Source organism: Onychomys torridus, chromosome 1 (genome assembly GCF_903995425.1).
Source record: "Onychomys torridus chromosome 1, mOncTor1.1, whole genome shotgun sequence".
Taxonomy (NCBI): domain Eukaryota; kingdom Metazoa; phylum Chordata; class Mammalia; order Rodentia; family Cricetidae; genus Onychomys; species Onychomys torridus.
In genome coordinates this window covers 7,465,764-7,478,765 of record NC_050443.1, presented here as the reverse complement: position 1 = coordinate 7,478,765, position 13,002 = coordinate 7,465,764, and the positions used below count along the sequence as shown (strand labels likewise).

The 13,002-nt window shown below is 43.7% G+C and overlaps 1 protein-coding gene across 1 annotated transcript; it reads right to left on the bottom strand.

Moving 5' to 3' along the window:
- Nucleotides 1-3,270: 3,270 nt before the first annotated feature.
- On the bottom strand, nucleotides 3,271-4,173 carry LOC118583003 (vomeronasal type-1 receptor 1-like). Its single transcript, XM_036186243.1, has one exon. It carries the CDS (start codon nucleotides 4,171-4,173, stop codon nucleotides 3,271-3,273), a length of 903 nt encoding a protein of 300 aa, XP_036042136.1.
- Between the last annotated feature and the right edge of the window lie 8,829 nt (nucleotides 4,174-13,002).

The window sequence follows — 13,002 nt, the reverse complement described above, 5'->3', positions numbered from 1 at the left end:
CACCATAGGTAATAGGCTCCAGAAAACCAGCTCATGCACCAGGGATAGATCCTGGTCCCACTACCAGGGGCCCCTCAAACAGACCCAGCTATACAACTGTCTCCCATATGCAGAGGGTCTAGTCCAGTCCCATGCAAGAACTTAAAACTTTTCTTGACAGTGAGACATGTCTGCTCCTGGCAGCATCAATTGCTTCAAAGAGGATGATAGGCATAGAAGAAAGTCCATATGGAGTTTGTTTTCTTTATGGCAAAAGTTATCCATGTGGGCAAAGAAACTGCCCTTGCCTCAATTGCTGACAGTTACTGTCCAAACTGGACCAGCAGGTCACAAGAAAGGTAACTGCCAAACTTTGCCAAAATAAGGTAGGACAGTCCTTCAAAGTTCCCTGCATCACAGGAAAGTCTGTCATATATGCTAGGCCTATAGGCCAGAGTTGGATGACCCAATGTTACAAAGGAACTTTAGGTGACTGTCCAGGTAGCCTGATGTTCCTGTCATTAGGTAACATTTCATCCTTCTGGGGTCTTTGATGGAGTTGAGGACTAAATAGTTATAATTATAGTTTTCCTTAGTTATAATAGGAAGTAAATTATATACAAAACTTTAGACTCACCAAATAAGATAATTATTTTCTCTAATTTTGCCAAATACAAATTGATTAGATATTACTGTAGTTCTTACTTAATAACTGTTTTTGTTGTATATAGTTTTACTATGTTAAGGTTAAAACCTTTTTAATTAGACAAAAAGGAGAAAATGCTGTGGATTGTGCTCATTGTTTAAAAAAAAAAAACTGACTGGCCAATAGCAGGGAAAGAAGAGATTCAGCCAGACAGCCTGATGCAGAGAAAATGATGGGAAGGAAAAGGGTGGAGTCAGGAGAGTCGGAGGAGTTGCCAGCCATACACAAAGCGAGCAGGAGATGAAAGTGCCATGCTAATAAAGGTAGGTAGCACCACATGGCAGAGGGTAAATAAGGAATATGAGTTAACTTAAAATATAAGGCAGTAGGGACAGGAAAACTGCCTACATGAGGATAATGCAGTGAAAATGGATATTTTTTATGTTTAATTTTTGTAATTCTTTATGTATACCAGATACTAATCCTCCATCTGAAGTACAGCTGGTAAATATTTCCCTGCATTCTGTAGGCAGTCTGTTTACTCCATTGACTCCAGTTTTCAGATTTGTGGAACAAGCACTTTAGCCACTGAATCATCTTGATGGGCCCCTGCACATAGTTTTTAATACATTGTTATAATTTTTTTTTTTTGGTTTTTCAAGACAGGGTTTCTCTGTAGCTTTGGAGGCTGTCCTGGAACTCGCTTTGTAGACCAGGCTGGCCTCGAACTCACAGAGATCCACCTGCCTCTGCCTCCCGAGTGCTGGGATTACAGGTGTGCGCCACCACCGCCCGGTTTTGTTATAAATTTTATTACTGTAATCCTGTGGTATGAAAAAATATTGAAGCAGGGTAGTTAGACTTTCTTAAACCACATAGCTTCAAAATTGCATGATACAGACACCCCTCCCCAAAAAGAAATCAAATACTTGATAAACACAAATGCTATACTTTTGTTTATTTTATTCAGTTTCCTGTTCCAACATGAATTTTTTTTAAGTCTGCTATCATTTAAATGTTAAATGAAAGCCTGGTGGTGAAGGCACATGCCTTTAGTCCCAGTACTAAGAAGCCAGACGCAGTCAGATCTCATGAGTCAAAGCCAGCCTGGTCTCCAGAGCAAGTTCCAGGACAGCCAGGGCTACACAAAGAAACCTTGTCTCAGAAAAAAAAAAAAAAAAATGTTAAATGTACTGTATGGTCCAAGAGTTGAAGTCTTGGTCCTCCTGAGGCATTGTTGGAAAGGAGTGAAACACTGTATAAGTTCTAGCCTAGTGGGAGGTCTTTAAGTTATCCTCCGGTATAAAGTGAGTCCAAGGACAGCCTGGGCTGGAGGAAACCCTATCTCAACAAAACAAAATAAAAAACACTGACTATTAAGAGTTGTTGGGGACATGTGTCATTGTCTTCAGTGTGATAACATTGGTAAGTTATTCTTGCTCCAGAAAATCACCTCCCACAATGCTGAGGCAAGAAAGACTCACCGGGAGGGACGACTCCACAATTCAGTAGTATCTTGTGAATGCTGAGCCGTATTTCCAGCCCCCATTGATTTTTTTTCAATTGAACTGAAGTTGCTGAGAAGTTTTTCTGGCACTTAAGCTCCAATTTTGTAGGACTGAAGTTATGGCTCAATGGTAAAGAGCTTGCCTGACATTCATGAGGCCTTCTTATTCTCAGAACCACAAACAAAATTCTAATTTTGTATTAGACATTTTATTACCATTACACTTACTACATGAGTGCTGCTGCTACTGCTGCTGCATCTACTGTTATAGAGGCCCTGAGCTGGGTTCCCAGAACCCACCATAGAGCACAGCTCACACCTGTCTATAACTCTAGCTCCAAGGCTCCCATGCTCTGGCCTCCACTAGCACCGGCACATGTACACACAGACACACACACAGACACACACACACAGACACACACACACAGACACACACACACCTTTTTAAAAAGAAACTTTTTTTTTTTGAGCTGAGGACCGAACCCAGGGCCTTGCGCTTGCTAGGCAAGCACTCTACCACTGAGCTAAATCCCCAACCCCAAGAAACTCTTATTAAGCTCAGTGAGCCACACAAACAAGAAGTGGAAGAGGGGAAGAGGTAGACTTGCTAAGAAGGGCTCCAGGGGAGAAGGAAGAAGAGGAGAAAGAGAAGTGAGGGAGAAAAATGACTTAAATTTATTATTTATTTCGGCTTTTTGAAACAGTCTATTATGTATCCCTGGCTGTCCTGGAACTTGCTGTGCTATAGACCAGGCTGGCCTTGAACTCACAGAGATCTGCCAACCTCTGGCTCCTGAGTGCTGGGATTAAAGGTGTGTGCCACCACACACAGCCTGAAATTTATTATATAAACACATTCATCTATTGTCAAACAGTAAGAATTTTTAAACCATGACATAAAAATAAAATTTTAAAAGACACTGAACTATTGTTTTTCGGAGCATCATGGGTTTAAAACTACTGGTGTTTGTCCTCATGTCTTGGTTTAAGGGCCTCTCTCGACAGGCCTTCCAGGTCCTCCACAACAAACAACATGAACTCACGGGTTCTTATGAAAGATTGAAGGGAGGAGGAGGACTTGTGAGAGGTGACGGATGTTCATCCATGGATCAGCAATCAGGTTGGACATTTCCAGGATCTAAAAGCAGGAGCTCAGAGTTCTGGGGTTCTGGAAAATTAGCACCAAGGGACTCAGGGAGGGGAAACATGCAGCAAGAAACTTCAGGAAGGGCTGCAGCCACAAGTAGGAGCTAAATGATTTCCTACCATAAAATACGTAGATTGAATTGAGGAAGTAAAAGGGGATGAAGCCAACCACCAAGAGCAGGATGCTGTGAGTGGCCCTCATCTCTGGAGAGGTCCTGGAGGTGAGGCTGAGGCTGCAACTTCGAATATGTTGGACCCTGTGGTGGTGTCTGTGTAGGAGACACACCATGTACATGCTGGCTACCACCATAAGTGTCATCAACAGGGCACCCAGAATGGATAACGGGATTGCATACAATCCAGACATGGCAACCACATACTGGCAAGCGATGCCATTCCCCATTGAGGAATCACTACTATTATCCCAGAAGACTTTTATCTCAATGGGAGAGATGGTGCTGATAGTCAGATTGAAAGTCCAGCAGAAGAGGCAGGAGCAGCCAATATGCCTAGAAACCCAGCGCCTGAGCCCTGTCCACACCCCATGCCTGGGGCTAACCGTGACTGCCTGAAAGCCGCTCAGCAAGCTGGTGGTGCAGAGCGAAAGTTCTCGAGACACCCTATGGAAGTAAAAGAAGACCTGACACCCAGAACCTTCCAGGGCACGCACAAGTCCCATATCTTCCATAATTTGCTGTGCTCCCTTGGAGAGAAGAACAAAGGAATTGGCCACGGCCACATTAGACAGAATGAGGTCTGTAGGCTTTGGTTTGTGCTCTGTGAAAAGGATGGAGCTATGCATGAAGAGCAGGTAAGTGTTTGCCAGAAGGCCTGTGCCCACCTGCAGCAGGAACACAACCTTAAGGACCATATCATCAACAGTCATTTGTGCCATGTTTATGGAGATCCAGGTTGTGTCCTGGAAGAGAAAAACAGTGATATTACTGTGCTTGATTACAGCTGCCAGTGAATCCAGGGGCTTTATTAATTTATTTTTATGAATGTAGGCAGATATGGAAGGTGTCACATGTGTGTGTACACATGTATGTATGGATGGATGCCCCACCAGACTGGGGAGGCCAGAAGTCAACATTAGGTATCTTCTTCTGTTGTATTCTACCTTATTTTTTTAATACAGTGTTTCTCATGCTGGCTGGTGGTGGCACACACTTTTAATCTCAGCACTGGGGAGGCAGAGGCAGGTAGATCTCTGTGAGTTCAAGGACAGCTCAGTCTACAGAGTAAGTTCCAGGACAGCCAGAGCCAAAAAAAAAAAAAAAAAAAAAAAAAAAAGGCAGGGTCACTCACTGAACCTGGAGCTCACTGACTAACAAAACTAGCTGGCCAGCAACCTCCAAGCACTTCCTGTCTTCACCTCCCCAGTGCTTAAGATTACAGGTACTCGCTATCACATCTGGCTTTTTACGTGGGTGTGGAGGACACTGACTTGGGTCCTCATGCTTATAATGTGAGTTCTTTACCAATTTAGCCATCCTCCATGCTCACAAATCTTCCTTTCTTAAAAGATTAAACTGACGGGCTGGAGATGTATCTCAGTAGGTAGAGTGCTTGCCTGGCTTATGCAAACATCCTGGATTCTATGTCAGCACCACTAAGCTGGGCATGGTGGTACTCAACAGCAATCCCAGCCCTCAGGAGATGGACACAGAAGGATCCAAGGTCAAAGTCATCCTCCAGGACATGGCAAATTCTAGGCCAGCCTGCATTTTGTGACATCTTGTCTCAATTAATAAATTAAAATCAAGTCAAGCAAACTAAACTCTTTTTTAAAAAATTAAACTGAGTGGTTGGAGAGATGGCTTGGTGATTAAGAGAACAACTGGCTGTTCTTCTAGAGAATCCAAATTCAATCATCAGCACCCACATGGAGGCTCACAGCTGTCTCTAACTCCCGCTCCAGGAGATCTTATGCCTATGGCCTCCCGGTACTATTTTTTTAAACTTTTTAAAGGTTCATTTATTTTTATTTCCTGTGCACCACATGCCTCTAGTGCCCAAGGAGTACAGAAGAAGACACTGGTTCCCCTGGGACTGGAGGTTATGGAGGGCTGTGAGTCAAGATGTGGGAGATGAGAACCGAACCTGGATCCTCTGGAAGAGCAGCCAGTGTTTTCAAATGCTGAGCCACCTCTCCAGCCTTTATTAATTTTTAATTAAACTGAAAGCTGCTAAGAAGTTTCTGGCGCTTAAACTCCAATGTTGTAGGATTGAGGATATGGCTCAATGGTAAAGAGCTTGCCTGACATTTATGAGGCCTTTCCTGCTTATCCCCAGCACAATAAACAAAATTCTGATTTTATATTAGACATTGTTATTGCCATCATAATTACTCCATGAGCACTGAACTGCCTTAGCCTTGCTTTCAACCTGGTAGAACAGAAGTTGCACAGCCTGGCCTAGGAGTACCCAGCCTGTCCCCCAAACACGCAGGAAACAGCAAGAGGACTGTCATGGGTCTGAGGGCAGCGTGGACTGAACAGTGAGCTCTAAATTAGTCTAGGATAAATAGGGAGTTGCTTTCTTTTTAAAATGTTTTCAATTAAAATTTTAATCAGACAATAACTTCGGGTTGCTATTATTATATTGTCTGTTATAAAAATGACGATGCTATTATAATAACAGACAAAAACACAGTTCCCATGTGATGTTCGGATGAAACAAAGCCTCATGCATGACTGGTACTGTACCGCAGAGCTAACCCCACATCCCCCCAACAGTCTTACCTCCAAATGCATATGATGGACATGCAGAGACACCATGCACGTTCTGTTCATAGACTTTCATGAGCAGATAATGAAGACTTTGACAGAACAAGGAAGCCCCCAGGTGTTACAAGATCCTCCCGAAACTACGGGCCTTCCCACTGGGTGGGTCGGGGTGTGTGACCCTTTTCTCGGATCTTGTTCCATTCTCAGGATGGAGGAAGCATCTGCTGCATACTGAGGACGCAGAACAGAGGTTCCCGTGGTACCTTGCGAAAGGAAGCGCTGAGCGCCTCCCTTCCAGCTCCCACATGCCACTCAAGTTCCTTCAGCTCGACGGGGCAGCAATGGGACCTGAACACGAGCAAGTACAAACAGAGTTCTGAAAAATGGATAAACACCCAAAGAAAACGTCAAGGAGGACACTCACCACAGACTCTGCTTTCTGACACGGTGTTGGTTCAAGAAGTCAACAGAGGGGCTGGAGAGAGAGATGGCTCAGATGTTAACAGCACTGGTCCTGGTTAACTTCCACAAGTCCTGAGTTCAGTTCTGGCAACTATCTATAATGAGACTGGCGCCCTCTTCTGGCAGGCAGGATACATGCAGACAGAACACTATATACATAGTTTAAGGAAAAAAAAAAAAAAGTCAACAGCTAGCCAGGTAGATGCCTACTCCAAGCCTAACAACCTAAGTCTGATCCCCAGAACCCACATGCTGAAAGAACCAACTGCCACAAACTGCCCTCTGACCTCCACGTGCACACCCGCACACAAACATACAGACTAAATAAGTGAAAACTATTTTTTTCTTTTCAGTCTTTTGAGGCAGGGTCTCACTATGTAACCTTGTCTGCTCTGAACTTATTACGTGGACCCAGCTGGCCTCAAACTCACAGAGATCCAGATGCCTGCCTCTGCCTCCCAAGGGCTAGGATTAAAGTCATGTGCTACCACATTTGACCAGTAAACAGTATTTTTTTTAAAACATAATCAACAGAAGCTGGATGTGATGTCACATACCTGTAATCCCAGCACTCTGTAGAGTGAGGTTGGAAGATCATGAGCTAAAGGCCAGCCTGCTCTTCATAGTGAGTTCTAAGCCAGTCAGGGCTACATAGTGAAACTCTGTCTCAAAACAAACAAAAAGACATAGAGCCATACATTTATTATCTAGGTATACATTTAATTTTTGCTATTTTAAATAAAATTTAAAACATCGAAGACAAGACATAGAACAGAACACTTGGGAAGAGAAGATGAACTCATGATATTGAAGTTGGGAGACAGTGGTGCACACTTTTAATCCCAGCACTCAGGAGGCAGAGGCAGGCGGATCTCTGAGTTTGAGGCCAGCCTGGATTACAGAGTGAGTTCCAGGACAGTAAGGGCTACACAGCAAAAACCCTGTCTTGAAAAATAAAAAATAAAAAGATGATATTGAAAAGAGAGAAAGAGGGAGGAAAGAAAGGAAAGTGAGAGGAAGAGAGGAGGGAAGAGGGGAGGGGAGGAGGGGGGAGACCCTGTTATAAGTTAGGAGCTACAGTATCTATCCTAAATACTGAAAAACAGAGATATCCCTGTTGAGACCAAGCTGGGGCAGAAAACTGTCATTTCTTCACTAAGATGACAGATCCTGAGACTTGGGGAAGGGTCTGCATTCAGAATGACAGCCTTCACATACATCCTGCCAGAATCAGACAGAGACGTGCAGATTATCCAAGACAAAGCATTCCTCAAGCTTCAACCCCACCACCCTCTTCCCATCCTCACATGTCCTCATGATGTGCTCGCTTGGCCTAATCACCTCTCAGCAGCCTGTGGTACCAGCCCCAGGCAGAGCTGGCTACAGTGTAAGGCTAAAGAGAATGGGGTTGAGCTGGGGAGAAGGGGACAGGAGGAGGGAGGACAGGGGAATCCGTGGCTGATATGCAAATTAAATTAAATTATAAAATAAAATAAAAAAAGAGAGACAAAGCCTGGCACTGAGCAGTATGTCTGTTCTGGCTTGTGAATCTTCACCTGAGCCCTTGCCTATGGACTTGAACCCCAGAAATCCTCACAGGCTCACCTCCACAGCTGTGGCCACAAGCAGGGGAGCCAGATCCAAGTGCACAGCAGCTGTCTGTGGCCATTGATATGGGAACCAAACTCTAGAGTAAAGCCCCCAAGTGGCTGTCACTGTTACACCTGCAGACTCAGTGACACTACCTGTAAGGGGAGTCTAGGGCATTTACAGAAGGGAAAGCACTCAGGTGCCAGGTGCCAGGTGCAAGGACCCAGAAGTAGCTGACAGTGATTAATTAAGAGGGCTTATGAATGGCTCCCTGGTGCTACATGCCAGAGTGAGGGGCAGTGATGGGCTAGGTGAGTTAGGGGTATTCTGTGATAGCGTCCCCAAAGTAAGCTCATAGTCTCCTACAGTGGAGCTGTCTCTCTGTAAGTTCACAGTCACCCATAGGTTATCTCAGGGAATTATCACAAGCTGCCAGCAGAAACAGGTAGTGTCTTCTCCCTGCAGCCTGGCTTTCTACTTTCTTGCTGGGCTTCTTTCCAGAATACTGCGGGACTTTGATATACTGTCTGCCCTCCCATCAGAAGTAAAAGGCAGCCTAGACCACCTCCACCCACATTTACTGTACCCCAAGGCTCCTTCTCAATTGTACACTTGTATTTAACATTGACATTCTCTGAATTTAAAGCATCGAATCTGGAAGTGTCTACTCAGAGAAGGCAGGGACCCTGTGTGGTAGTTCTCCACAACCATTCCCTAAGCTTATATTCAACAACCCTGTAGTTTTAAGTTTCCTTGGAAGATGCAAAGAAATGTCTCTTCACACACACACCACCACCACCACCACTGCCAAATGCGTACCAACAACAGACCAAAGTTGTAAGTCCCTCAAGGCACGTAAGTGGCCTGGCCCCACCCCTGAGGACCTCCAACTGTCAGGTTCCACCCACAGAACACTCCAACTGCCCTAACAGCTGGACCCAGGCCCCCCCCCCAGAGTGAAAAGCCCAAGCTCTGGACTTGAAATCCCACCAATCCCCACCTTTAAACGCTTCACCCTGAAAAGTTACACACACACACACACACACACACACACACACACACACACACACGAAACTCTATATAAAATCCTGTCTTCTGCTCAGTTCTCGGCTGTTTCTCACCCAGGAGGAGACAGCCACCCTCCTGTTTTTTTGGGGGGTGTTTTTTTTCCTCCCAATAAAGCTCTTGTGTGAGGTTTGTTGTGAGCTGTGACTTTGTGGTGTTCTTTAGCTACCAACTGCCAGGATACCTTTCCATTAAAACTGTAACACTTACGAAAGTACAATTCCACCCAAGTTCAGTTTGGGCTTCCTTAGAGAGTACAGACTACAGGTAAAAGGTTACTTGCAAGAGCACAGAAGACCCCAAAACAATTATATCCCCATCATGTATGACAACCTCATGGAAGCTGCATCTTGGAGGCCTTTCATCTTGTGATGGTTAACAATATATTTTAAATTTAGACTTACTGTGCTTGAGAGACCAAAAACAAGTGATGTCTCTAACATGTAAGCCCCTAGCTTGTACAGGCTGTATCCTAGTAGCCCACTTCCCTTCTTTCCAAACATTGAAGGCTATTCTTTTGTTTGTTTGGTTGGTTTTGTTTTGTTTTGTTTTGAAGTAGGGTTTCTCTGTGTAGTTTTGCACCTTTCCTGGAACTCACTTTGTAGACCAGGATGGCCTTGAACTCACAGAGATCTGCCTGCCTCTGCCTCCTGAGTGCTGGGATTACAGGTGTGCGCCACTACCGCCCAGCTGACGACTATTCTTAAATTGACTGATTCTGTAAAATTGGCTGCTTTAGCAAGATAATAGGTTACAACACACTGCTACTTCTGCTTTTGTAATCAAACTTACTAACTCTGCCCGATGACTAGGACAACTGCAAGACGTAGGTGTTCAAATGAGACCCTGTGGATATGTAGACAGAATATGTACAAACCTGTGGGGTTTGACTTTATAAGCCTTGAACTGACTAGATGCCGCATCTTGGAAACACTCTTAGTTGCAGTCCTGGTACCGCAAGTATCCGACAGCAGTGTTGGTTAATCCTCTTCGCATTAAAATTTATTCACGGTCACGATGAACCCCTAAGCTACCCCAGATCCAACACACTCATACACATAAAATAACATTTAAAAAAACAGTTAACTGGCTGGGCGGTGGTGCACAACTTTAATCCCAGTACTTGGAAAGCAGAGGCAGGTGGATCTCTGTGAGTTCAAGGCCAGCCTGGTCTACAGAGTGAGTTCCAGGACAGCCACCAAAACAACACAGAGAAATCCTGTCTCAAAAAACCAAAAAACCAAAACAAAAAAAAAACAAAAACTTAAGTGGGTGCTGGAGAGATGGCTCAGTGGTTAAGAGCACTGGATGTTCTTCCAGAGGACCTGGGTTCAATTCCCAGCGCTCACATGGCAATTCACAACTGTCTATAACTCTAGTTCAAGGGACCTGACACCCTCACACCAATGCACATAAAACACAATAAATCATAAAAACAAACAACAAAACAGTTAACTTAGCAGGCCTAAATTGCCCAACACTTGCACATCCCAAGCAAAGGCCTGGCCCTTGATCTGTTCCTAGGAGATAGTATCTAACCCTTGTGATACCTTATTGAGTATCTTTGCGTAAAACTTAACGTCACACCAAACAGTTCATGCTAAGGATGTGACTTACAATGAAATCTGTTGACCATAATACTATAGAAATTTAATATCTTGTATATGACATAGTAACAGAAACAGTTCATGATTGTGACATAGTATATACAATAATTAAGTTTGTAAAGGGATATGAATAAAATTTTAGAGTGAACTCTCCAGCAAGAGCAAACTCTATTTTGCCTGAAGAGGTTGTATCTCAAGGTCTGGCTACACCATTACCCGGATGCAAAGCTCAGCAACTCAGTGACCTTATCACAGGAGAGCACACAGTATGTAGTTTGACAGGCGGGTTTGTAGTTTGGGGTAAGGAAGGAAGAGCATAGGGCTTCATTAGAGACAATGTCTTAGTCACTGTTCTGTTGCTGTGAAGAGACACAGTGATCAAGTCAACTCATAAAAGAAATCATTTAGGACTGGAGAGATGGCTCAACAGTTAAGAGCATTGACCGCTTTTCCAGAGGATCCAGGTCCAATTCCCAGCACCCACATGGCAGCTCACAACTGTCTGTAGCTCTGGTCCCAGAGGACCTGACACCCATAGCAAAACATCAACACACATGAAATAAAATAAAAAATTTTAAAGAAAACATTTAAATGGACTCTTGCTTATACTTTCAGAGAGTTAGTCCATGATCATCATGGTGAGAAGCAGAAAGGCATGGTGCTGGAGCAGTAACTGAGAGCTTTACATCCTGATCCACAGGCAGCAGAAAGAGAGGATGGAGGAGAGAGAGACTGGGCCTGGCATGGGCTTTTGAAACTTCAAAGCCCACTCCCAGTGACACACCTCCTAATCCTTCTCAGACAGTTCCACCAACTGGGGACAAAGCATTCAAATATATGAGCCTATGGGGGCCACTGTCATCCAAACTACCACCACAGGCAGAATGAGGAAAGTAAGCTCTTTCTCTAGATAAGTCATTTTTTGAGACTGTAGAGGAATGGATAGGTCTGTTCTCTTTTTGTTTGGTTGGTTGGTTGGTTGGAAGTTATTTTGGTTTAGATTTTGGGTTTGTGTGTGTGTGTGTGTATGTGTGTGTGTGTGTGTGTGTGTGTGTGTTTTGCAACTTTCAGAAACTGTACCAATAGTTGATTTTCTGAAACTTTTGAGCTCAGGTTAGTCTTGTAGGTTTTTTAAGGGGAGGGGGACTCCTTTTGTATACAACTGATTCAAAAAAATACTAAAATAAAAAAATTTTTTTAAAAAGCTCTCTCTCTCTCTCTCTTCCTCTCTCCCTCTCTCTCTCTCAATAAAGCTCTAAAAAGGTTAAAAAAAAAGCAGAGGTTGGGTATTTAGTTCAGTGGTAGAGTGTAGTTAAGTTTTCCTGCCTGGCCCAGTCAGGACAAGTCTCTCTTACCTGCCAATCCCACAGTCGCTCAGACCCAACCAAGAAAGCACACAGAAACTTACATTGTTTAGAAACTGTATGGCTGTGGCAGGCTTCTTGTTATCTACTTCTTCTATCTTAAATTAACCCATTTCTGTTAGTCTATACTTTGCCACATGGCTTGTGGCTTACCAGTGTCTTTACATGTTGCTTTTCATGGCGGCAGCTGGCGGTGTCTCTCCCCAGCCTTCTACTTGCCATAATTCTCTTCTCTCTTGTCCTGCCTATACTTCCTGCCTGGCCACTGGCCAATCACAACTTTATTTACACAGAGCGATATCCACAGCACTTCCCCTTTTCTTTTTTATTTTTTAAGGAAGCTTTTAACTTTTACATAGTACAATTACATATAACAAAACAATTATCAAGCAAGAATTATAGTTACAATATTAAAGAAGATATCCTATCTATCTTATACTTGTGAGTCTAAAGTTTTATATCTAACTTATCTTGTATCATAACTGAGGAAATTATAACTATCTAGTCTTCAACCACATCAAAGACCTCAGAAGGATATAATATTACCTGAGAACTGGGAGAAGGATGTAAGCATTTTTCAGGAGTCTTGCAAGAGTAGACAGAGACAGCTGGCAGCCTGGACAGTCACCTAATGTTCCTTTGTAAAGTTGGGGCATTTGTCTTCCCCCCAAAAAGAGAAGAGATTTGCATGAACTGTAGAGTTGGCTCAATGGTTAAGAGCACTTGTTGTTGTGAAGAACATGGGTTCAATTCCCAGCACCTACATGGAGGCTCACCACCTCCTCAGGCAGCAAGCATGCATATGGTGCACAAATGTACATGCAGGTGAAACATTTAACCACATAAAATAGTAAAAATAAATCTTAAAAAAAAAAAAGAGGTACTTGGCCGGGTAGTGGTGGTGCAT

Bases quoted from the DNA above. Each gene is read 5' to 3' on its own strand.
- LOC118583003 (XM_036186243.1), bottom strand. From the start codon at position 4,173: ATGGCACAAATGACTGTTGATGATATGGTCCTTAAGGTTGTGTTCCTG.